Here is a 27,413-nt window from a genome sequence, read left to right as displayed (position 1 = left end):
GTACACCTCATGCTTACACATGGCACATCCACTTTCCACATTAAGAAACTATCCTCAGTGTATACAGGTACATTCGTGGTACATTTGCATCAGTTAAAACTCATTCCTGTCCTTGTATATAATATGCCAACTGTACACATTTGATGTATCATTATCAGTCGAGTGTTGCATTGCACACATACTTGTATGCAAAATATAGCTCATCCCATATCTCTGCTCAGCACACATGTACAACATACTCTGACTTCACAAAAGAAATACATTATGAAACTGTTATGAAAATGAATAAAGAAAAATAATACTAAAAAATAACATTAAACAGTAAAATTGTAGTCTTCAACATGGATGGTCCCAGGATGCTTCACTATTGGCACGACACAGGACTCATGGTAGCGTTCACTTTTTCTTCTCTGGACAATCGATTTTTCCGATTAGTCCCAATGCTGTCCAATCCTTGTTCTTCCTGCAGAAATTCAGGCCACATTTACACATAGCCGGGTATTTAGAGAAACGAATATTTCCCCCCCTCCGTTTTCAATAATAACATCGTGCACACAACCCGCATAAATACGCCATCGAGCGCCATCATAACTATGCCAAACCTATGGGCGGCAGTGTAGGGAGAAGGATAAAGCCATGCAAGCCAATCAGAATCCTCAGAATCGGCAAGAGAGAACCTAAAACCCTGTTTCTCCCAGTTGACACGACAACATATAACCGGCGTTTTCAGAAATCTCCACTTTGGCCGGAATTTTTAGAAATAACCGTTTTCTGAGATAAAAACGGCGTTTTCGTGTAAATGACAGGCCAAAACGCAGAGAAATATCTGTGTTTTCCCATCGTGTAAACGGGGCCTCAGTCTGTCCTTGATGTTTTTCTTGGAGAGAAGTGGCTTCTTTGCTGCCCTCCTTGAAAGCATCCAGAAGTCTTGTCCTTGCTGTGCAGAGGCATCACTCCCACCCGCTGCCAATACTGAGCAGCCCGGCACCGGTGAGACACGGTTCTGCAGCGACTCCTAAAGTCCTGTGCCCGGTTGCATAAAGCACCTTAAGTGAAATGTTCCCCTAACACCGTGTCCTAACTACACGCGACGCGACGCCGCGACACGCGATAAAAGGTATCTTTTCCATGTTAATCAGAGTTTTTGTCCTAACCAGACGTGACGGCGACCCGCGAAGTTTCTAATTTAGAAACGGTTCCTATTTCTGCGACGTCGCGGCTGACAGATCCGCCCACACAGAGATCTCATTGGATGGAAGTTCTGCGTGTCATGGCTGTTCTGAATGGCTGTGATTTTTGATTGACGTGTGGCGTCTCACAGTCGCGTCGCGTCTAGTGTGGACAGACACACTTGCTGTCGCTGGAATTTTATCGCGTCGCGTGTAGTTAGGACACGGTGTAAGTTCGCCCTTATGTTTCCCTTAAACCTAAGGGTGTTGCAGTAAAATACTTAACGTTTTTTTTAAAAGTGAAACGTCATAAACACTTAGAATTTCCCTTAAATGCTGTTTTTTCACTTAAGTAATCCCTTAAAAAGCGTGAAGTGTTGCATAAAACCCCTTAACGGTCATTTCCCTAAGTATAACTTAAGGTTTGCAAAATCGTAACCTTAAGTGTAACGCGGCCAAAAAATAAGACGACATGGCTGAATTTATGCACTGTACAGCAATAAAGTGAACTCTTCACTACGGTGCGGTGCATACCATCTTAAAAGCGTAGTCTAATCTTACCTGTTTTGTTGGCTTCTTTCTTATTGGCCTGTTTTGCTCAGCTCTTTTTTTGCGAATACAGAGATGTTTTCATATTTTTTAAGGACTTCCTGAACTGTCCTCTTCACATCAAGATTCCTTGCATTAATTTTTTCTGTTATTTCTTCCCACTGTTTCTGTTTTTCGCCGCAGTTACATTGGGATTTAGTTTGCTTTTCAAAAGTGTTTTTCTTTTACCATATTCGTCAAGAAGAATACATTTCTCCTCCTCTGTCCAATTAGGCTTTCTTTTTTTGTTTTCTTTATCCATTCCGATAGCCTACTTTATTTGATGAAACCGCTAGTGTTAGTGTTGTGCGTATCTATGGCAACAACAGACTTTTATAACGTGAATCCAGGATCGCTGTTGTGAAACACTTAAATGTTTCCCTTACCTAAGAGAATCGTTTAAGAGATTATATGCAACACCCTTAAGTTATTCTCTTAGGTAAGGGGAAATCGCCCCTTAAGTGTCATACTTAAGGGAAAAACTTAAGGTGCTTTATGCAACCGGGCACTGGGCTCACTGGGACGTCCTGAAGACTTCTTCACTGCAGTTAAACCTCTCCTTGAAGTTCCTGATCCAGTAGGTCTTTCAGGCCATCTCTTGCATGAACACAGTGATTGGAAGCACTTCATCCCTCCTTTTATAGCAAATAGTCTGCACTTATAATCCAATAATAGAGTAATTTCACATTACCAGCACTCATTCAAATTTTCCCATGTGCTGATGATATGATTAGTGAAATGATGTTAGCTGGTCATTTTGTGCAAGGGCAAAAAAAAAACTGAAATTTGGGTTTTTGTGATTTATGTAATTTTCTGGGGGCCAAAAAAGCTTTTTGCAATGATTTAAAATTCATCTGAACACTTTGCACAATTATCTAGAAACAATGTGAATCAACACCACAACCACTGAGGCAGCAAACTTTGCGAAACAGAAAATAATATCCCTGCCAAAACTTTTGGCCATGACTGTAGGTTATAAATGCCCTTCCTTTTGTTCCAGCAAGACAATCACACTGTGTGCAAATCAAGGTCCATATATAAGTCTGGTGTAGAAGAACTTGACTAACTTGCACAAATCCCAAAACTTCACTGGACACCTTCGGGATCAAGTGACCCTTTGCAGGGAGTTTGATTGACAGACGATCTGACCAATCATAATCCGCCATCTGCCGAATCCACCATTTTTGTCGGACAAAGCAGTCAGGAGAGTTAGCAGATTAACGTTGGAGGATTTGAGCTTGAGAAGCGGAGTGTACTGACGTCTTTCCGCGGTTAAAACAACATTCCTTCTGATGTTCATTCATGTTTATTTGATGCTATAAATGAACTAGAAGGAAGAGATGATCGGTTCACGAGCCGCTTTAACTGAGGCTCTACAGCGATCTGTCAGACACATTAAAGAGCCACAAAACGCTATTTATTGTTTAAATTTCTTTAAAAAAAATTACCAAATTTGAAAGTTGAGACTGTTTCATATCAAAAGTAACCTGGTCTGTGTCTGTCAGTGTGTTGTCAGTGTCCTCTCTGCTCCGCAATGTGTTTTTCACTGCATGAGAACATGGTGTGTGTGAGAGAGGCGTGGCTTGTCGGACATAGCGACAGTAACTAAGGGGGGCGGGTCTTTGCGAACGCTCAATTGGAAGAGCAGGACAGACCCCATCACTGACCTCACAGATGCTCACATGGGAATAACTCAATAACTCATAGTGACCAGTGTTTCCCAATCCTGGAGTATCCCCAGCACTATCCCCTTAATCAAACACATCTGACTCAACTCTGATCGATACTTTAACTCAGTACAATGTAAAGGCCCAAGCAAACCAAACGTCATCAAAGCATTGGCGGTGATGAACGCCGACTTCTCATCACAGATGAGATGATGATGTAAAATGAAAAGAGCACGTGCCCCCTCTTGACTTTGTTGTTTGCTTGCTTTCGTCACGTCTTTTTTTCCTTCACATGCACTGGTTCTCTAAGCTGAACATCCAATCAGAGTGATCTCTCTCACCGATAGTTCTGCCGCCAACTCAACATGCGCAACCGCCCGAAAAGCCACGGGTCCAAAAAAAGTGCCAGCGGTGCAGAACACAACACACAAACGAAGTCGACCGATGCTCGATGACAGCCGGGGCCAGTAGCATTGTGTTAAGATCTAGTATGACCCACTAGCAGTTATGGTTAGTCTTACTTTTCTGAATCAAATTATGCCAATCAGGGCTCCAGACTAAACTTTTTTCACCTCCGTCCTGGAACCGTCCTGAAAAACAATTTGAACCGTCCTAAAGTGAATGTCAACCGTCCCAAAATAAACATGTTGTTTCTGTACTTTGTTATTATCATAGTTGATAGTCACATAAAAACACCATTAAAATGTTTGATATTATTATATTTATTTAGCTCCATTCAAATTGGTTATCTGTAAACAGGTAAAAAACTGATTTAATAAAAAAATAACAGGAGTTAAATGCTTTTTGTATTCATGCAGAACAAATCTCTTTTTTTGTCCTTTTTTTTAACATATATACGAAAATTAAGAGACAAATACATACAGCTTAAAAAGTTTTTGCTACTAATGTTGAGTTGGTTGGATTAAACAATAACAAATAAATACTGGTGACATATCTCAAAGTGGTAATGTGTCATAGCTCTGGAAACGTGTTATTAAGAGAAAGGGCTTTAAAAAGTGTAATATGACTTCTCTAGAACACAGAATTTGGGGGAATTTCTGTGTCTCAGTCTTTGTACTGAGGTCTTCGTGCCCTGAAGCCACTACTCCACCACTTGGTCACTGCTTTCACAGAGTCATAGGTTGTGCAGGACCGCATTAGGTTTATTACCCACTGTCACTTTAAGACATCATGTCCAATGACATGCGGATCCATTTGCAGAGATGCACATCCGATACAACCAACATAGTTTACGTGAATACTCTCCAAAAGAGATATTTCAACATAATGTTGTTTGTATTTGTCCTTTCAGACACGAAAAATAGCTCAGTTCAGTCCTCGCGTGCTGTATAACATTAGGTGTCTATGGCTGCACGCTTCGGGTCGTGTGTGTGCGCACAGAAAACCGCACAGAATAGAGCTCTTTTTTTGCGTCGTCACTCTTATTCAGATCTATATGTCTGCTCTACTCATTCTTCCAGACGTTTAAATTTTTTAACGTTTTATGAGACATGCAGCGCGAAATATGTACCGCGAAACAAGTCTCCGCGTGAGTAGCCGGTCAGTGAGAATAACTTATAATAACAGCATGAGAAGACGCGCTCCGTTGTAGTCAGCGCTAGGTCGGTTCATTTTGCCATTTTCTAAGTAAGTTACCCTAATAGGCTAGTAATAAATGAACACACATACAAAAATGTCTTTCGTCCTGTAGAATATTTCTGTTCGTTCTAAACACATTTTCTATCGTCCCCAGGGCGATAGGACGCCGTTAGTCTCGAGCCCTGATGCCAATGTGCGTTTTTTATGACTTAAAGTTATGAACAGTCTTAAAGAACAAAATTCGATGACTGACTTGTAAGGGTGTACTCACACTAGGCACGTTTGCCATGAACCGGGCCCGAGTACGATTGCCCCCCCTCCCCACACCCCCTCTGGCCTGCACTCACATAGGGTTTCAGCATTCGTGCCGGAGCACGCTTACGTCATTATGATGAGACGGTTTCGGTATAAACAGGAAGAGCGGCGCTCTCTGAACACAATGGAGTCCATCGCTCTGTTTTCTTTGTGGATAATTTTGTGTCGTTTGGTCCACGGTGGTCCACAGCCCTCTCACAGCCTGTTGTTAAACAGATGTGTCGCCTTAGTGGCGCGAAAATTTTCACGTAATCGTGCTGCTCGTATGAGGAGGTTTGCAAGGTACCAGCTGAAGTGCAGCAAGGACTTTGCAGCTTTGATTACGGACTACAGTTCCCGTACACGCGTCCTGTTCCGTGCTCCAGCACGGTTAGCGCTCACACTGCATGCGAACCGCGCCCGAGTCCAACTGAACCGTGCTCTGGCCCACCTCTTCCAAGCGGGCCAGGGCCGGCTAATCGAGCCGCGCCCGGGCACGGTTCGGAGCACTCACACTAGTCAAACGAACCGCGCTTTGGTGGTCAAACGCACTCGGGCACGGTTCAAACTGGCTAGTGTGAGTACACCCTAAGACTAGTCTAAGCGGTTTATGCAACCGGCCCCTGGTCGTGGCCTTACACACATCTGCCATAGACACTCACACTGCTTGCTGACCAACTGAGGAACCGTCTTTAGTATCTGCACAGAATAATTTTGACCTGTGAAGAATAAGACAATCTTTGTTCCAATGACCATGTTCTGATAAAGACAAAACTCTCACTATTTCAAACCCTTTCTATTTGGGCGCAGACACAAGCAGTCATTCTTCACGGGTTTCAGGGACAGCCGAGGTCTCTCAGATCCCGCACAGAGGGTCCATTCAGCGACTGAGATACTGCCTTCCCTTCTCCTCACTCCCTGAGATCTGAAGCAGTGCGTTATGTCAACAGCTTTGACCTTCCTTCCCGTCTGGTTGAACTCAATAACGAGACTCAATGCTCTGTAGTGGGGTCGTGACCTGGAACAGTTGCTCATATGTAAACTTCCGCTGGAAGAAGCAAGATTATTGGGATATGGGTTATGGTTATGTTTTTAAGCCCAAGTGAGTAAACCAGGGGTGACTGTGGCTAGGGAAAATTCACACCACAAATCTGAGTTTTTTAAACCACCATGCGTTGGACTAACATTTACTTCACAGTGACGTGTCTATGGCTTTACAATTAAACTAGCGGGCTTCATAAATAGTGTATTAGGGGCTGTTTACATGACACCGTTTTCAACTAAAATTTAAAACTTATGCGTTTTGGCCGTTCATTTACACAACAATGGCATTTTGGGTGCCTGAAAACACAAACTTTTGAAAATGGGTTTCAAAGTGCAAGTTTTTGAAAATCTCAGTGTAAACAACAAAAATCCCTGAGGACGATGACGTCATGCACATGCGTATCACGTTTTTAGCTGTTTTCGCGTATCCGTGTGAATAGGGGATCGTTTTGACAATGGTGTCGTCTCTACAGGAGAAAACTCAAAGGAAAAACCCCGTTTTAAGCACATTGTTGTCGTGTAAACATACTCTTAAGGCCTTTTTATGCTTCTGCGTCGAATCGACGGCGTACCCCCGCAGACCCTTCTGCGTCGACGCGAACCCCTCTCCGCCCCCTCCGCCGTAGCTCGACGTGCACCTCCAAAAAATTGTAACTACGCGTCGAGGCGACACAGACCACAAGGGCTGTGATACCGTCCCCCTAGCGTTCTCGCGGTGAAATGCACCGCGATGCAACACAACCCGACGCAGAACCATAAAACGGCCACGACGCCGTAGGAGTGACGGCGTAGCTACGGCGTGGAGTTGACGCAGAAGCATACAACAGGCTTTAAGGTGCATTCACACTTGGTGCAATTTCCTGGTCCAAACACAGTCAGGTTGCACCCCTCCCCCCGCTGGATTGAGTTCACATCATAATAATTGGGTCCAAACTGATGTTTATATGCATCATCTAAGCAGCAGCTGTTTACTCCTGTTGTTTGGTAATGACGACGCAGCAGAAGCATTAGCATTGCTCACCTCACTTTTATATTTCGGTTTTTGAACCTTTGGTTTTGATTTCAAAGCGTCAACAACACATAACGGCACTTGCAACTACCGCAAATTCTCATTGCAGTGTGTCACTCATGCTTGGACAGCGAGTGAGAACACACACAAGCACAGTTTTATCTAATCATATGACACCAATAGTGGTTCACTTCCTCAATTTAGTATGATTGCTTTCAAATCACTAGCGAACCGTACCGGAGTTCACGTGAACCGTACACTGGACCACCCTTTATTTGTGGATGCAGGTTCGGTTTGTGGGTCATCATCCAAATGAACTAAACACTGATGCGAATTGAACCCAGATGCACACCAGAAGTGCTAGTGTGAAAGCACCCCTAGATGCATTGTTTCCAAACAGGTTTCCCAAACACTCTTACCACCACTTTAAAGTCAAATCAGCTAAATGTTGCAGGAAAAAAGGATCCATTGACTATTGTTTAGAGATTGTAGTGATGTATGAAGCAACGCTCACACAGAAGTCACTTCCACACCGAGCATCTCTCTGCTGGTCAATGTGAAATCTGCATGACCAACTTGAACCTGTTACAAAATCTGCGGAGGAATATTTTCTCCCTTATGCGAAATACCAGATTACTATTAAAAATGACTGATTTTACACATTAAGATTTACCTCAATTCTGCTCCGGCCCCAGTCTCCTATTGGTCAGAGAAACAGTCCAACTCACGTCCATTAACATGCTGAGACATCACACAGTGTTACACTCTTTAGGAAGTCAAACTATTGGCTTAACATCTGAAAGCTGATTGGGATTAATCCAGAAAATTACACACATCAGCTTTAAATCATGAAACTTAGAGCCTTTCCAATGAGCACCATTTGTTCTTCTCAAAAAAGGCTGGACTACAAAACCAGTCACATGGGTAATTTTTTTTTAAAAATTGGAATTTATACAACATCTGAAAGCTGAATAAATAAGCTTTCCATTGTGTGGTTTGTTAGGATAGGACAATATTTGGCCGAGATACAACTATTGTAAATCTGGAATCTGAGGGTGCAAAAAAAAATATCGAAACATTGAGAAAATCTGCTTTAAAGTTGTGCATTTATGTTCACGATTGTGCTGCATTCACTCACAAAAATACATGTTTTATATATTTACGGTAGGAAATTTACTAAATATCTTCATGGATCATGATCTTTACTTAATATCCTCATGATTTTTGGCATAAAAGAAAAATGGATAATTTTGACCCATACAATGTATAGTTGCTATTGCCACAGATATACCCGTGCGGCTCCAGACTGGGTTTGTGATCCAGGGTCACGTACAGACATCGCTAGAGAAGGTAACATCATGAGCCTTTATAGGACAGAAGCCAAATATATTCTCAGTTATCTGGTTTAAAGGAGTTCGGCAATTCACCAAATCACATTGGTGCATTTGTAAGGCTTAACCCCTAACCGTCAGCTTTCAGCACGATTAGCCCTGAGGTGTGTGATCATCCTCAGCGATCGGCTGTAACACTGCTGACGACATCAAACGGGACAAATATGTAAACCATCATGGATCACTACTAATTACACCCGAGATATATCCAACATCCAAGGCCACATGAAGCCCAGCAGATATCATCACAGCCTCATATAAACATGGCTAAATTACAGAGTCCAGTCCAGCATGGCGCCGGAAATGCCTTCTTCCTTAAACCTACACTATTGCAAACGCTTTACAGAGTTCTGAACATATCTGGGCCAATAGTGTTTGATGTAAACAGTCTTGCTGATGTGTAAAACTGTGTTTAGGTTTTTGAGCAACAACTCAAATGCATTTTTAAACTAAATGACAATCCCAGACTTGACAAAATAGGATAATTCTAAACACAGTGAACCACAAGATAGTCCATAATACATGAGATTAGGTGATAACTCAGAAATAGGCATATTAACAAGTAAAAATGTTTTAATAAAGTGATTTATCACAACATTACAAATAAATGAAAAAAGCAAAAGCAACAACGGCATAAATAAAATAAAAGATTAAAAAGTTTGTTGAGACAAAAACTTGATAAAGTTTAAAGTAGTTTAAAGCTGAAAGTATAGTTTGAAGTAATTTAAAGTTGCTAGGATGTTTCTAGTGGGTTGCTAAGGTGTTCTGGTGGTTGCTAGGGTATTTTGGGTGGTTGCTAGGGTGTTGCTATGGTGTTCTTGGTGGTTGCTAGGTGGTTGCTATGGTGTTCTGGTGGTTGCTACGGTGTTGCTAGGGTGTTATGGGTGGTTGCTATGGTGTTGCTAGGGTGTTATGGGTGGTTGCTATGGTGTTCTAATGTATTTTGGGTGGTTGCTAGGCAGTTGCTAGGGTGTTATGGGTGGTTTCTAGGGTGTTCTAAGGTATTTGGGTGGTTGCTATGGTGTTATGGTTGGTTGCTAGGGTGTTCTAAGGTATTTTGGGTGATTGCTAGGGTGTTCTAAGGTATTTGGGTGGTTGCTATGGTGTTATGGTTGGTTGCTAGGGTGTTGCTAGGGTGTTCTAAGGTATTTTGGGTGATTGCTAGGGTGTTCTGGGTGGTTGTTAGTTAAAGCAGAAAATGGTAAATCATTTTAAAACATGAGGGGGAAAATCTGTGAAGAGTTTTTTGAATGTTTCCGGGTTTCTATGTTAAAGGCCTGGTTTAGTTTAGCTTTGTTGTTGTTTTTTGCTCAAAATCAGTTTTACTTTTGCAAATAATCGTGCCTCAGCAGTGCTCAGTGATACGAGCGGTCCGCTCTGACCGGGTCAGTGTGTGTGTGTGTGTGTGTGTGTGTGTGTGTGTGTGTGTGTGTGTGTGTGTGTACTGCCACTGAAATGCACATGCTTTAATCTTGTATTCTGTTTATTTTTTACCTATTTTAATACCTTGCAGACATTTGGTTTTCTGTGTTCTACATCGTTTCAAACTCTGCTGATTCGTCAAGGTATCAAACTTGCTAACAATTTTGTCAAAATTGCAAAATGATTACATTATAGTCGTATATAATTTGTGGCTTGTTGTAATTGTTTTGTAAATACATTTAATTAAGAATATAAAATATAGATATTTCTACCAAATGTTGATGTTATGTTGGCAGTTGAAGTGACAGCAGTGTCCTGCGAGGTGAACAGCTGTAACTCATCAAATATTGATATATTATATTTATTATATATGCTGTTTTATGAGCTCATGTTGGACTAGGCTACATGAAATATTTGATTACGAAAAAAAAATCCTTAGTCACTCTAAAAGCTAAAAGATTATTTAAAAAAGTTTAAAAACATAAAATAATAACCAGTTACGGGCTAATACATCAGCTACATATATAGCTGAAAAATGTATATTATTGTCAACACTGGACGCACATGTATGCACAGAATTACTTTTTTGAGCTTTCTCTTGAAAAGAAACGGCTCATCATCACACTTGCGGTGGTTCTGGCGAGAAGAAGTGTGTTTCTCAACACACACGAAGATATTGTACACACTGCAGTGTACACCAGAGTCCACAGCTGTCTGAATCTTGAAGATCAGATTTTATCCATATTTTCAAAATAGTTGTAATAACCTTCAGGAAACTACTTTTTGAAGTAATGACATTGAGTACACTGTCATTATCATAAGTCATTAATATGAACCAGAACCACCAAATAGACCTATTCAAACCAAACCCACTCCCATGTCTGTAATATATCACTTTTAATAATTTTGTGATTGCTCGTTTATGTAAATGACTTGAGCGAGTTTAAGACAGAAAACATATTATTCCTTCTTACTCATCTCATATGCTCACAGTGACTGCTGTTTTATCACTAATAGGCCTATAAAACAGAGAGGATACTTACCTTATTTTTTACTTCCTGAATTATTCCATGACAAATAAGAAAGATATGAAAAATCATAATACAAATATATATATATATATTGTCTTTTATCAGCAGTTTCTCGGCAGCAGAATGTCCAAATGTAATTTATATTTTCAAAAAAAGTTGAAGTGTTCTTTCAAACGATACCTACTCTCCTTGCCAGAAGTTATGAGTCTTTAGTTTTGTGTGTGTCACTCAGAAAACAACTATTTTTTATTGCCTTCCAAATGTGTGAGGACTAAACAAAATGTTTCAAATGCTGTAACTGTTGAGTACTTTATGCGATCACCAGGAAATTTGATCCAGATGCAGCTCACATTTAGGGGAACTTCCCCCAAAAAATAATTTTCCTGCCACCGTATTTCCTTCCCGAGATATTGCATGTCAAACAAGCAAAACCATAATAAAAATTATATACATTTTGTGTCTTTTATCATCTCGGCAATAGAATATCCAAATGTAATGTAATAAATATTTGCAAAAAACTTGAAAAGCGTTCTATCAAACGATACCTTTTGACTTATGAGTCTTTACTTTTGTGTGTGTGTACCTCAGACAAAACAACTCTAAACATGCCTTCAGGGTTTAAGGGGTTAATACAAAATAAGCTTAGCATTTTAGCTATAGTTGAACATTGTAATAACAGGCTTTTCTTTTCAAATCAATTAGTTTTAGTCCAACTCAATGGAGGTGTCAATTTATTGATGTAATAACATTTTTTGTACGGGGTTTGTGTGTGTGTGTGTGTGTGTTTACTTCATGCAAAGGTCTATCTAAAAGATAAAGCTTATAAATGGCCAGCTCCTCTTATGCCAGGGCACACTTAACCAGTAAGGCACTTAGGGCCCAGGGAATCAGGCGCCTCCAACAAATACCCAGAGTATTTAGTATATAAATAATACATCAATAATTTTATACAGAAATGGGGGGGTGGAGTGTTTTGAGAGAGAGACAGCAAAATAAGGGTTATGAAGGTAAACTGATGCATAGTTGGCGAGTTGGGGCCCATAACTGTAATTGCTTAGGGCCCAAGCCACAGGTCCACCCCTGCTCAGTGGGCACAGCATGAGCATGAGCAGTTTCACTGGGAGTTTGTGTGCGCCACCTAGTGCACACATCAAGAAACTACAAAACCTGTCGATCCAGCTGTAATGATATAGCAAAATGTGGATTATGCTCAGTCACGATCGATTTATTTATAGCCTACTCTTTCCTGAATTTTTTTTTTCTTCTTCTTAGTTGAAAGTCACAATTTGAGGGTCAAATTCCACCAATCCGTGTCAGACGTCATTAACCGTCCACACTTTGATCATGATCTGCACTGTGAGGGTCGCTAAACCGCGGGATGGACATGGTCACGTGTGAGTTAGAGTAGACCCTACTACAGCAACTGAGTGCACTTTTTCATATTTTTTATAATTTTAAAGTTGCATGTATAAATGTGAGATAGATGTGTCCTGGAGAGATTCCGCGCTGATAATACAAACCCGAGTCTGAGTGAGTGTTTGACAGCACGGAGTGTGTGTGTAGGAGGGAACTCAGCTTGACCTGTAATAGGGTTGAGTTAAGGGTGTGTACAGTACATTACCACAGACTTCACTCGACATTTACCTTTCTGTACAGGTATCAAGAGCTCTAAGCCTTCTCCTCAGCAGAGATAGTTCTGGTTCTGTACAGCTGCTGGTGTTCTGGACTGGCGTGTATGAAGCGGTAAGTCAGCGCGTGTCAGCAACGCCGCTGCCATTGATTGATTGACGGTTATTTGTCCCGCTTCCTGTTCCTTGTTTACATTCAAATGTTGACTCTATCAGATTTCTGTTTGTTTGTTTTAATATATGTGTGTCGAGATTGACCGATTCCCTCTTTTAATTTTATTTAGCAGAATTGAATTCTACTTTACAGCTATATGAAAAAAGAAAATGGTTTTTATTTTCATTTTATACATTAATGTCATTTAAAAAAAAAAAAAAAGTGGTATAATACTCTTTTTTTTTTAGGGGTTTTGTTGTTGTAGTTTTTTTTAAACTAAGTACTATGAATGAAGGACAGTATCACTTTTTTTATTTTTATTAAACATTTTAATAGCCATTCAACATTACAGCATAATTAAAGGGTTATATTTAACAATTATTCATACATTTAAAAATATAACAACAACCTAAGTTATTTAACTGAACTTAACTTAAAGCTAATTTCACAAACCCATTGAAAAGTACCATTTGTGTATAGTTTGATGGTGTTTCTGTCTGTAAATACTCTCTTTCTCTGGGGTAGTTTACTCTGCATGACGTCCTGTGGTGTTACTTCTTCTTTTGAATCTGTTTTACAGAGTCCGAACCCAAGCCAGACCAGTAGTTGTTCCCTTGCCAGTTCCCTCGAGCCGTGAGTTTGTGGGTGAAGCGTGAAGATGCTGCAGCAGATCCTGGCTGACATGTACATCGAGCCGGAGCTGCTGAGCGAGCTCAACGAGGAGCAGAAGCAGGTGCTGTTCCTCAAGATGAGGGAAGAGCAGATCCGGAGATGGAGAGAGCGAGAGGCACAGCTGGAGAAGGAGGAGGCTGCACGCCTGAAAGACAGAAAAGGTTTTCATTTACACATCTTTACTGTCAATAACATGTCAATATACAGGGCAGAGGATCTGTCGTACATATTTAGGCTAACAGAAATTTATGAATTTGACTGACAAGAGTTTTATAAAGGTTTATAAATCTGTTCAGGAGAAAGAGTTGAGATATTAAAGTCAATATGAAATGAGAATGCCCTTCTACAGTCTATAGCCCTATTCAGACAGGAATTGTTTCTCTGTCTGTAAAAATGAATGTGCTCGGCTCGTCAGTGATAAACTCATGCATTCAGATGGAGATTTATTGACGGTGGAGGAGCGAGTTTTGTGATCCTATGAACCCGCTAACATGATTATCTGCTGTAAATAAAGTATGCTTCAAATAATAAGAATTAATTAAATCCATATTTAACTTAATAATAGGAAAATAATATCCTATTTATTATTTGATTATTTAATCTGTCCTGTTTAAAAATAGGAAGATAGACGCACTATAGTTAAAAGGGTTTTCTGTCTTGTATTTTACCTCAGAAAGTTATTTTAAAAATGTAGGAATTTGCAGAAATGATTTACCAGTAATACAGCCTCTTATTTACATGAGGTTAACATAAAGCTGCTTGGTTTATATTTTTTATGTATATGATTGCTGCCATAATTTCAAATGTTTACGTGCTTTTCTTCTGTATCTCCTTTGAGCGGTGATATGAAATAATATTGTTCTTCCAGCATTTCAGAAATAAAAGCCTAGGCTAGATCTTTAAAATGCATATAAATCACTACAGTTATGGTACGGTGCTCGGCAGTGGTCAAAAAGGATTTAAACCGTGAATGAATACATTACGACCCCATGAGAAACAATTACTGTCTGAATGGGGCTTTTATTAGCGATTTATTAGCAAAATATATGTTCTTCCTCTGAAACAGATTTCCTTTTTCTGCTGGATGTTCATGTTAAATCATAGGTATTCAGTGTCTCGTTCAGTCTTTCATTATCCAATCAGTTTCCAATCGATATAATCAAGTTATGCACTACATTTATTGGTTAAGGAAGTAAAAATGTGTTGGGTACGACTTTAAAGAGATGTCATTTGTGATTTTGGATGACACACTTGAAGAGAGACGAAGTCAACACATCATAGCGTTGTGCTGTTGAAATCTTGGCCCATGATTTTTGTAATCCGTGTCTACACCAGACGCTAGTGGCGCCACTTAAGCAAACCCCTTATAATCAGTGATGCTGTCTACACTGGACGCGGTGTGACGTCACATGACCGATCCTCGACGGTAAACTGATTTCTGACGTACTTCAGGCACTCGCGATACTCCTGACCAGAACAATGGGTTTGCAATGGTCCCTGTCGGATCCGGTGAAGACACGTAGATATTTATTAGTTTTATTCAGTGGCACGTGTTAAATGTGTGTGTGTGTGTGTGTGTGTGTGTGTGCAGTTTCAGGAAAGTTTGTGTCATGGATGAAGGGTCTTGATGATGATGATGTGTGGGTTTGGGTGATGGGAGAACATCGGGACGACAAACCTTACGATCAAATCTGTGACGAGATCATGAGCGAGAGAGCAGCGCTGCAGGCGCAGAGAGAGGCTGAGCAGCTCAGGTGAAACACACACACACACACACACACACACACACACACACACACACACATTCTCTTCATTCCTGCTGGGCAAACACTACTACACACTCGCTATAGGCAGATCGGGTATGGATGTAACACTTTTGGCTTCAAGTCAAGTCACCTTCATTTATACAGCGCTTTAACAATGCAGAGTTTCACAGCAGCTTTACAGAGATAATAGGAGATTACAGTAACAGAGATAGTTTAGGCTTTACAGCAGCTCTAGAGTAAAGTTATTGTCCAGATAAAGTTAGTTTTGATTGATTCACTTCCGTTGCAAAGATCATTACCGGTAGTTATTAACTGTATTCGCAAAAATATGTGTCTTTGTGAGAGAAAAAAGATATCTCTGCGCAAACTTTAAAAACGCAAACCTGTGAAAACGCTAACGGCGCGCACATGCGTATTACATGTTTAGTCTATAGATATGTGTGTTTGAATATATATGTGCGCAGGCGTGTAGTCTTTCTTTACAAATTGACCTCAACAAATTACTTCTATTATTTAATACTAGTATTATTTATCGCTTCCGCGTAGCCATGTGAACTGGAACTATTTTGACACGTATTGTCTGTACAGAGGTAAAGGGAGGGAGGCCTTCGCAGGCGAGAGACTAGTGGCACTTCAGCACTGCGGTGTCGTCGTGTCCAGGCGCTGGTCCGTCATCAGATCCGGATACGGCCGCGAAACACCTCCAGTTTTGTTTTCTTCCGGTTGCGCTCCTTTTTTCTGGCTGCTCTCTTAAGGGCCTGAGTGTGCTCGTTGTGCCACGCCGTTGGACTATGTTCTTTAATCTTCTTTAAGCGCAGCGGAGCAACTGTGTCTAAAGTGCTGGAAAAGAGAGAGTTAAAAGTTTCTGTCGCAATATCGAGTTCTTCTAAGCTATCCGGGATGCTGAGATGATGAAACTGATCAGGAAGATTATTAATAAAGCAATCTTTAGTGGCAGAAGTGAGTGATAGGTCTAACTATTTACTATTCTAACTATATTTGTAACACGTAGTCGGCTTTGCAGCCTCGGCTAAATGAAGTATACACGAGAATCAGCAAATTCTTTGATTAAGTCTGTATGGTGGCCTGGTGCCCTGTATACAGTAGCCAGCACAAATCTCAAACATGATTTATCATTTACACTAGATAGTGTTACATTAAGCACCAACACCTCAGAAGAATTATATTTGAAACAAGACTTCTCTGTAATTCTGAAGATATTACTATAAAAAAATATATTTTTGAGCTATAGAGCTCTCAAACATTTACTACAGTGCAAACCTCTGTAAGAATATCACAGCCCTTATGAGTGGATGTCAAATACACTGTGTGCCTTTGTTAGAGTTGCTACCGGGGTAGTTTGTAATGCATCCTGGGTAATTTGTAGCAATTAGACAAACAAAACAGAGGCCACATTATGCAATATGCTACAAAAATAGGTTTATTGATCAATCCATATGAACAACCTAAAACACGCCGCTCTCTGTGACTGACCATTACTTAAATCCACTTAGGCTACATTTAGTCATTTAGCAGACGCCTTTATCCAAAGGGACTTACACATGAGGAATACAGCAAGCGATCAACATGAAGAAGCAAACAATCCAAGAAGTGCTGAAAATACAAAGTTTCAGACATCGCTTAGAGCAGCATAAGCCAGACAAGGGAGGGATTCAGGGGAAAGGAAAGATTTGTGTTTAGTTTTTGAAGAGGTTAAGTGTTGACAGAAGAGATGAGTTTCCAGCTGTCAGCTGATTGTTGTCGGGGACTCTGCATTCCAGATGAGGGCGGGGAGATCGCTCCTCCAGGAAGCAACCGTGACCGAGAATGTTCTGGAGAGTACGGTTAGACTCAGGAGTGTGTGTGTGTTGTGTGTGTGTAAACGAGTCTACTAGAACAAACTTCCTCAATGAACACTCAACTGCAGTGTACTGTGTAAAGAACATGTAGATCTAACTGAAAACAAAGGAGATTCAGTGAGATTGTGTGTCTGTGTGTAATATAATATCAGAATCACAATGGTGGTGACCCGTGGATGTTGTTAACTCTGCAGTGCAGGCTTGCTGGACACAGAAACTGCATTGGACACATATTACACACACTTCCTTTGGCTTAGTTGCCAAATGTCTCCATACACACTATTTAATTCAACAATTCTCACAATCCTCACCACTGATCTGTCTGTCCTGCCCTTCTTTAAAACCTCTCGACTTCCTTTTTCTAAACACAGTCCGTCACTCCTTTATCTGTCTTTCATTTCCATTATCCAGCCATTCTGTAAAATTATTACAAAAAAAGAGTTGTATGAAAGGGTAACACTTTATTTAGAGTGTCATTGTTACACACGTTACATGCATAATTATATGCAACAAACCCTAATCTAACCCTATTGTAAGTACATGTAGTTCACTATTATTACTCAGCACTTAAATAATTACAGTGTAACACTGACACCTTAAAATAAAGTGTAACCGGGGATTGTTGTAACACTTTTTAAAGATGTGTTACAGCCCACCCCAGTGTTTAGCTAGCTGTATTAGCATAATGGTTTGAATTTAAAATTAAAAGTTAAAAATGCATAACATTTGCCTGAAAAACTACAATCTAGTCTAATATAAGTTATATGATTTTATCTGCAAAAGTTTAAGGACTAAACGAAATATAGTTTTGGTCAAAAAAGTTATATTCTTACCTCAAAATCTGATTTTTCTTTATAAAATGAGGATTGGTGGAATTGATCTCATAATGTTATTTATTGTCCTGCCTTTAATTTATGCAGATTTAAATTAATAAAAAAATATTACAGTAATAATTCATGTAATACTGTGTCATGAGAATCATTATTGACAATCAGTTATTTTAGTAATTTTATTATATATTTTGAATGTAGCTTTTATTTTAATATTTTCTGTTTAACTTTTTAATATGCTTTTGTCTCTTTTTTAAATATTATTATTTAGGTTTATTTATTGTATTTATTTTTTCAGTTTAGTTAATTTTTTATCTATTTAAAGTTAGTCATTTTAGTGCTACAAATTAAACATTTATAATTTTTTATCTAATAAATGTATAAAACATTTATAAATTTAAATCTAATATTTGTATTTTATTTTATTTAAAATATATATTTTTAACAATAATAACCTTGTTGAGAATAATGTACGTAAAAATACATCCAAACTTATTTTAATAGTTTGCTGTATTGTCTACAAAATAAAACTGTTAGAATAAGCTTAAGATGTAATTTCTTTAAATTTTGAGGAGAATTATGACCTATACATAAATATTTTTGAGAGTGTAACCCAGTTATACTCTGCAACAGCACATATTATTCAGTATTCTGGTGTGTTATGTTTATTAGAGATTATTTCTCTGGTAAAACTGATGAAATACAAATAATCAAAGTGAATATTTTCACTGATCTGGGCCAATGAAAAATGATCATAAGGAATAACGAAGATTAATAAGTAAAATATACATTTATAGCAATAATCTATAAATGATGATTACAAAGTAAAGAATAATAAAATAATTAATAAAAGTGATGAAAGTTGTAAGAGTAAATGAAAATAAATCAGAAAATACTCTTTTCTTGAGCCGGTCTTCTGGATCTGCTTTATAGCCGAAATAAACTATAACTATTCTTTGAAAGTGTATTGTTTGGCATAAACTACAGAGTAATGCACTGGGTCAACACTAGTTTAATATTTGACCAGTGTAAAGGACTGTTGTGGCCACAGGGCTTGAGCGTTCAGTTCCTCCTCGTGCGCTAGTTCTCGTGTGTGGGACGTTCAGTTTGAGGATCTGCTTTTAGAGGCACTTCTGGTGTGAGATCGTGATCATCTCAGGTTTGGGGTGTATCCGCTCAAGCACAACCTGTATGATCTGCATGTCCATGATGCAATGTGTGCTGTAGATAATGCACTGAGCCAAAGGGCAAGACCTTCTGCGGTGTAACTTCAGCTGTGCGACGTGCTGTGATCCAGTCATAATAACGGCTTATGCCACATTAAACACCTGCAGAATGAGATAGGGGCTGAGATCCAACACAAGCTGATTTAATATCATGGAAAATATGTGGAAAACACGTTTGACTGCTTTTCTTTTCACGTCGACAACTAGACATAGTGTGTGTGAGCGCTCGTTTCATTATGACCGTTCTCACTGACATTCACGCTCTCCTCTCGGAGCAACATTTCTTCTGTTAATAATTAATGACCTCTAATAACCTATGCAAGTGTGTTTTCACGTGTTCCCGCGTGTAATGGTCCAGGGCTAGGAAAGAAGCTGAGCTGGAGAAGCGTTTCTCTGGACTGCATCTCGAGCCGGAGCCGGTTGTGTTGTCGGATCAGCTGAAGGCCAGAGAGGAACAGAGACGAGCAGACGAGGAGCTCAAGGTACTGCCGTCACACACACACGCGCACACCACACACGTTCTGCCCTGGTCTCAGTGTGTGTGTGTGTGTGTGTGTGTGTCAGGAGGAGAGGCGTAAGGCGGAGGAGGATCTGAGGAGGCTGGAGAAGGAGAGGAAACAGCAGATCTACATCAGCCTGAAGGAGACGCAGCGCAGCAAACACACACACGACCAGCAGGACAACCACTGGCAGCAGACATGTAAACACCACACACACTCTGCCCTCATGATCACAACCACTTATCATATATATCATCTACACCACACACACACTGCCCTCATGATCACAACCACTTATCATATATATCATCTACACCACACACACACACTGCCCTCAGTTACTGATCACAACCACTTATCATATATATCATCTACACCACACACACACACTGCCCTCAGTTACTGATCACAACCACTTATCATCTACAGGATTCATGGGAATTATGGTTCATTCACAAAAAAAGTCATATATCACCCCAAAAACCACAAGGATTAAAAAAAAAACCTAATAAAGAAAATTAGAATAAGAGTTTTTTCGGGGTTTTTTTTTTGGGGGGGGGGAGTCTCTTGTTGTTGTGGAGTCTCCTACAACAGGTTTACAAAGGTCAAAAAACGGTTTCATTATCTCATAATATGCATTTGCACATCACCAGATTTTCAATGATTCTCGAATGACTCGCCAGATGAATCAATCTCTCTAAATCCCTCCTTTCTGTGAGATACTCTGCTCTGATTGGCCAGACAGCTCCGTCTGCTGTGATTGGTCTACTCTGCTCTGATTGGCCAGACAGCTCAGTCTGCTGTGATTGGTCTACTCTGCTCTGATTGGCCAGACGGCTCAGTCTGCTGTGATTAGTTTACCGCATACAGTGTACAAAATGCCCATCGCCATAACAACGTCAGCTCTGCGTGTCCTGAAGCTTCCTACACCATAAACTAAACAGTAACGAACAATGACGTCGATTTTACCATATCAATGCATCTCCGAATGCGACGTAACGAACTGACTCCATATGAGGAAATGTCATGAACTTGAAAAGCATGATAATTTAGACACTTGGCTCATGGCAAGTTATATGGAAACAAGCTTTAGGAGCTTTCCATCTTTACTCTCCTCATGTTACGTCGCATTCGGAGATCGACTACTTTTGACTGACAAAATTCCAGCCACCGGAAACACTGACTAATGAAGTGAGCCGTACAAAACCTTTATTTTTAGTAAACTTTGTGTACACAAACACTGTTCTCAATGCTGGAGTTCATGTGTAGAGCCGCTGGTGACGCTTCAGCACAGTGTCATGTTGTGTCGAGCCGCATTAGTGTTTTAAAAACAGAGATTTTGATGCTATCATAGAAGTGCCCCGTGCACCCCCATTCAAAAGGCATTTTGACCGAAAACGAAAATACGGTCAATCTTAAAAGTGCCGTTTCCATTCTAATTATGCTTTTACACGAATGTTTGACTCGGGTAGATTTACAAAAATAGCCTAGGTTCAATTTTGATAACACTTCTATCATCGAGCATGTGCCACATTCGTATATGTATACAGTAAATACAAATACTGATGCATTATTGCTTTATTCTGCTTTACAGTAAAAATAATCGAAATTAAAAATCATCATGGAGAATAATGAGAACAACTGCTGTTTATCTGGTGTGAGGTTGGTGACCGTGACACACGACATGTATTCTGATAGGGCAGTTGTGTTCTCAGCGGTCCGCACATGTACAGTAGGGCTAGCGTGTGACTCTGCATGTGTGGTTGCAGTGCAGAAGTCGAAGGCCGCAGACGTGCGCAGGCGGTCTATAGCCAAGCAGACGATGGAGGACCACCGCAGGCGCTCAGTGAAAGCTCTGGAGAGAGGACGTGTGGCGGCCGTCACGAAGGCCTTCGCCAGCCCAGGCCCAGACCCTCCACCCAAACCCAAGCCCAGGAACACCAGCGCTGCCGTCAGCCGGTGAGTCCCTTCATCTCTGGGGCAATAACTCAACAATACTTGCATCATTAAAAAGAAGAGCTGGTGGTTTGAAAGTCATAATGACATGTGTGTTTACACTGGATTCATGTAATCTGCGTTTTCCACATGAACTGTGCAGATCTGTTGTTCTTTACGAGCTGTTCTCTTCTGGAAATACTGGAAAGACTTGCTCTTGACAGTTATATAGTTCAGTTGTTGTAATTGCACTGTAATTTAGCCGTATTCCTGCTCATTCATGAGACTGTATATTGATTTATGTTCTGTTCTGTCATTAATTACTCGCCCTGACTTCGTTTCAAACCGTAAGACTTTCGTTCATCTTCAGAACACGAGTGAAAATCTTCTTAATGAAATCCGAGAGCTTTCTGTCCCTCCATTGACCGCTACGCAACTACCACTGTCAAGCCCCAGAAAGGCAGTAAAGACTGTAGTCCATGACACCGGTGGGTTATCCTCAGTTTTATGAAGTGAAGCGAGTGCTCTGTTTGTGCAAAAAACATTAATTAAACAATTTATTTACAAAAATATGAATCTCCAACGCATGTTCAATCACGCAACAATGTCAACACAACACGCATGCGCTCATGACAGGGCTTGGAAGTGGCAGTTGCGTAGCTGTCAATGGAGGGACAGAAATCGTTCAGATTTCACATTGAAAAGATCATCATTTGTGTTCTGAAGATGAATGAAAGTGAATGAATGAAATGCGGGCGAGTAAATGAGTAAATGATGATCATTTTTGGGTGAATTAACCCTGTAATGTTTGCATGGAATCGCCCTCAAAAAAAAATCCTTTTCGGTGTCTTTTATCAACAGCTACATTCGTTTGGACATGCAGATCTCAATGTACTGTACATGTGGTGAATACAGTGTTTATAATATGACACATCATTTTGATTACTTCTGTTTTATTATTCAGCTTTATGATTCAGATTTCTAAAAAAAGATTTAAAAAAAATAGAATTTTTGCTCAATAGATTTATAACAGAAATATGACATTATATCAATATCTGGGCTATAATGCGATGATATAGCAATTATTTATGTCTAGGAAACACACACTACACATCAAAAGTTTGTGGTGAAGTAATATTTTTTTTAAATTTGGAAGAAGTCTTCTGCTCACCAAGGCTGCATTTATTTAATCAAATATACAGTAAAAACAGTGAAATATTTTTATAATTTAAACAGCTGTTTTCTATGTGAATATATAGTAAAGTGTAATTTATTCCTGTGATCAAAGCTGAATCTTCAGTTTTCAGAGTCACATGATCCTTCAGAAATCAGTATAATATGAGGATCTGATGATCAAAAAACATTTATAGTTATTATCAATGCTGAAAACCTGCTATCTGTTTAATAATCAGTGATGTAATACATGCCGAGACCTTGACTCATTCTGCCAGCTGTCTCGTGCTATTAATAGTGATGTACTGTACGTCATGTCTGTTCATTCATCAGTCATGCTCCTCTCAGGAATGTCGAACTGCAGACTGTTCATATTTCCACAGGGATTTCCCCTCAACACATCACTGGCAATTCTGCAGATTTAAATCCCCTTGTTATACAGTAGAAGATGCTCAAGTCTGAGCTGTTCATGCTCAATGTCTTCTGTCTGAACTGTGTAGAGCTCAGAGTCTTAGCCTGGTTATACGTGACCCTGACCACACACCCAGTCTGGAGCGCACGGGTATATCTGTGGCAATAGCAACTATACACTGTATGGGTCAAAATTATAGATTTTTCTTTCATGCCAAAAATTAAATGTCCTACCGTAAATATATAAAACATGTATTTTTGTGAGTGAATGCAGCACAATCGTGACCATAAATGCACAACTTTAAAGGAGATTTTCTCAATGTTTAGATTTTTTTGCTCAGATTCCAGATTTTCAATAGTTGTGTCTCGACCGAATATTGTCCTATCCTAACACACCACACATCAGTGGAGAGATTATTTATTCAGCTTTCATATAATGTATACATTTCAATTTCAAAATTGTGACCCATGTGACTGGTTTTGTGGTCCAGGGTCACATATATCTTCCGCACAGCTCGAGTGGCTCAGGTTGTGGTGATCCAGGATTGGACAGAGATGTGATGAACGTCTCTTCTGTTGTGGTTGGCAGGAAGGCTGGTATGCGGCGCTCATTCTCCACATCTAGTCGAGATCATATCGTCCGCTGGTTTCGGGAGGAGCAGTTCCCCCTCAGAGCGGGATTCCAGCGCGACCACAGCCGAATCGCCCCCTGGTTTCACGGTGAGCTGGGGTTTACAAGACACTTAATATTCAGTTATATCACCGATCTGATCTGACTGCAGTGACACTATTGGATGAGAATAAAACCTGAATTGAACAGAGCTGAATGAGCTCGTCTGGTCAAACCTCAAAGCTTCAGCGCTGCCACTCTGAGCTCGATTGCTATGTCTGAGGTAAAACACGCCCCCTCATTAGCATACAGAGGAAGGCATGCCCATCCCTCCGCAGAAGTAGCAGTGCTTCGGCTGTGTGTCATGTGACCTTGTTATCTGTACACGCTGTGACTATACAAATCACAACATGTAAAGAGGAAAATGTTGGTGTTATGTTGCCTCTTATTGAGAGCAGTATGCTAGCTGGAGCCATTTACCTCCAGTCTTTGTGCTAAGCTAGGCTAGCGGCGGGTGCGTCAGACAGAGTTACGGCACGCACGGAGATGAGGAGGGTGTGTGTGGACTTATCTAACTCCGGGGGATACGGGGAATAAGATAAAGTCACAAAAACTCGGCGTGTTCCTTTAATTGCAGCTATATTTGTCACTGTGAAGCTGCTTTAAAAAATATTAGTAACATTTTCCCCCAAAAAGTAAAATCTTTATTGTTTAAATCAGTGAAAGGTAAATGTAAAAGTTGTAATTGTTAGTGTAATTTGCACTGCTGTCACCTGCATTCATGCAGACTCCTGTAATGTGTATAATCTGGCGTGACCTGCAGGCATCATATCCCGTGAGCGGGCGGAGGCGCTGCTGAAGGCCGGCGGGCCCGGGCTCTTCCTGGTGCGCGTCAGCGAGAGGATATTCGGATATGTGCTTTCCTATCAGTCTAAAGAGGGAGTCAAGCACCTGCTGATCGACGCCTCGGAGAACTGCTACATGCTTCTGGGAGACCAGATCCGGTTCACATCGCTCAGTGAACTCGTGGAGTATCATCAGGTGATGTACTCGGGGTAAACTGGGCCAGGACGATACAAACCTGAGCCTAGGTCTAGATTTCATCGGGCTGTGAGGGACACAAGTACAGGTGACACTCGAAAAACTAGAATATGCTGCAAAAGTTCAGTAATTCAGCTTAAAAGGTGAAACTAATATATTATATAGACTCATTACATGCAAAGTGAGATATTTCAATTATAATTGTTATAATTGTGATGATTATGGCTTACAGCTTATGAAAACCTTTTCACAATATTCTAATTTTGAATTTGGGGGTTTCGTAATCATAAGCTGTACGCATGTTCAATGCGTTGTCCTGTTGTTTAACAACATGCAGTTGTCCAAAAAAACTCCATAAAACAGTTTCTGAAAGTTGTGACAATTACAAGTGATGTCCTTATACAGTGCTTGTGGTTTTAAACACCAGAAGTCTCTCTCACAAGCTTGTGTAAAACTCATTATGGTCCTGATATTAGTGTCTAATGTGAGAAATCACAACATAAAATCAGTCTTCAAATGTGTGGCAGTCATGTTGCATTGAAATTATTATAATTATTTTAGAGAACAAATAATGTAATGCTCACACTTATATTGAATTGATAAATGTTTTTTATGCACAGTATAAATGAGATGTGTGATTGTTAACATGGTGATGATGAGCAGAGACAGTTTGGCATCTCACGCCTGCTGACCAGAAACATGTCCGTTCACATGCGTGCCAGTCATAGGCGGAGCGCCATCAGGTTTAGATAGACCGAGCAAGCGCATTCCTTACACCAGAAACAAAGGAAAGCAACGTCACAACACATACCGGACGCGTTCACAGCGAACACACATCACTGCTTGATCACGTGATCTGATCACAAACCCAGTCTGGAGCCGCACGGGTATATCTGTGGCAATAGCAACTATACATTGTATGGGTCAAAATTATACATTTTTCTTTTATGCCAAAAATCATGAGGATATTAAGTAAAGATCATGATCCATGAAGATATTTAGTAAATGTCCTACCGTAAATATATAAAACATGTATTTTTGTGAGTGAATGCAGCACAATCGTGAACATAAATGCACAACTTTAAAAGAGATTTTCTCAATGTTTAGATTTTTTTGCATCCTCAGATTCCAGATTTACAATAGTTGTGTCTCGACCAAATATTGTCCTATCCTAACAAACCACACATCAGTGGAAATCTTATGTATAAATCTCAATATAAAAAAAAATGACCCATGTGACTGGTTTTGTGGTCCAGGGTCACATATTACTTCTCACACCACATTGATTATTGCTGAAGTGATTGAGTGTAACTGTGTTTTCTGGCACCAGGCGGAGCCGCTGAGCTCGTGTGGAGAAGAGGAGTTTCTGCTGCAGGCGTGTGGACAGACCGAGGCCACAGCGGATTACACTGAGCTCTTCACCTGACACACACACACACACACACACTCTCACTCACACACACACACACACACACCTCGTGTGGAGAAGAGGAGTTTCTGCTGCAGGCGTGTGGACAGACCAAGGCCACAGCAGATTACACTGAGCTCTTCACCTGACAAACACACACACACACACACACACACACACACACACACACACACACACACACACACACACACACACACACACACACACACACACAGCTCGTGTGGAGAAGAGGAGTTTCTGCTGCAGGCGTGTGGACAGACCAAGGCCACAGCAGATTACACTGAGCTGTTCACCTGACACACACACACACACACACACACAGCTCGTGTGGAGAAGAGGAGTTTCTGCTGCAGGCGTGTGGACAGACCGAGGCCACAGCAGATTACACTGAGCTGTTCACCTGACACACACACACACACACACACTCACACACACACAGCTCGTGTGGAGAAGAGGAGTTTCTGCTGCAGGCGTGTGGACAGACCGAGGCCACAGCAGATTACACTGAGCTCTTCACCTGACACACACACACACACACACACACACACTCACACACACACACACACTCAGCTCGTGTGGAGAAGAGGAGTTTCTGCTGCAGGCGTGTGGACAGACCGAGGCCACAGCGGATTACACTGAGCTCTTCACCTGATACACACACACACTCTCTCTCACACACACACAATCTACTCTCAAATCAATCAGAACAAGATACAATCATAACTCTGATTAAAGTCAGGTTCACATTTCATAAACACCATATTTTAAAAGTATTGAGTTTAACTGATATGTATAAATCCACAATAGTCATGTACATATCTGAGCAGAACACTTCTGCACTTCAGGAGCTGATGATGATGATGATGATGATGATGATTACTAATGCACTTCCTGTATTCTGAACTAACTCGCTGGTCCAGTTATAACAGGAGTGACGGGAATAATGGACAGGGTGAAATCATAAC

General features: G+C 40.5%; 1 protein-coding gene across 2 annotated transcripts in view; it reads left to right on the top strand.

The window, feature by feature from the left end:
- Nucleotides 1-27,412, top strand: part of sh2d4a (SH2 domain containing 4A) — a 54,753-nt gene extending 27,341 nt beyond the window's left edge. Inside the window, exons 2-10 of one of the 2 annotated variants that reach the window (XM_079600236.1) lie at nucleotides 12,871-12,957; nucleotides 13,577-13,829; nucleotides 15,260-15,422; nucleotides 19,708-19,831; nucleotides 19,917-20,049; nucleotides 21,619-21,808; nucleotides 23,958-24,088; nucleotides 24,802-25,019; nucleotides 26,350-27,412. In XM_079600236.1, the coding sequence (XP_079456362.1) occupies nucleotides 13,655-13,829; nucleotides 15,260-15,422; nucleotides 19,708-19,831; nucleotides 19,917-20,049; nucleotides 21,619-21,808; nucleotides 23,958-24,088; nucleotides 24,802-25,019; nucleotides 26,350-26,445 (1,230 nt within the window). In that variant the 5' untranslated portion in view covers nucleotides 12,871-12,957; nucleotides 13,577-13,654 and the 3' untranslated portion in view covers nucleotides 26,446-27,412. Of the gene's footprint in view, nucleotides 1-12,870; nucleotides 12,958-13,576; nucleotides 13,830-15,259; nucleotides 15,423-19,707; nucleotides 19,832-19,913; nucleotides 20,050-21,618; nucleotides 21,809-23,957; nucleotides 24,089-24,801; nucleotides 25,020-26,349 lie in introns of both variants that reach the window. The other variant, XM_079600235.1, reaches the window with a different exon arrangement.
- The last annotated feature ends 1 nt before the right edge of the window (nucleotide 27,413 follows it).

Source organism: Phoxinus phoxinus (assembly GCF_949152265.1).
Source record: "Phoxinus phoxinus genome assembly, chromosome: 23".
Lineage (NCBI taxonomy): Eukaryota > Metazoa > Chordata > Actinopteri > Cypriniformes > Leuciscidae > Phoxinus > Phoxinus phoxinus.
Note: the sequence above shows the minus strand (reverse complement) of the source record. Positions and strands in the feature narration are given on the sequence as shown.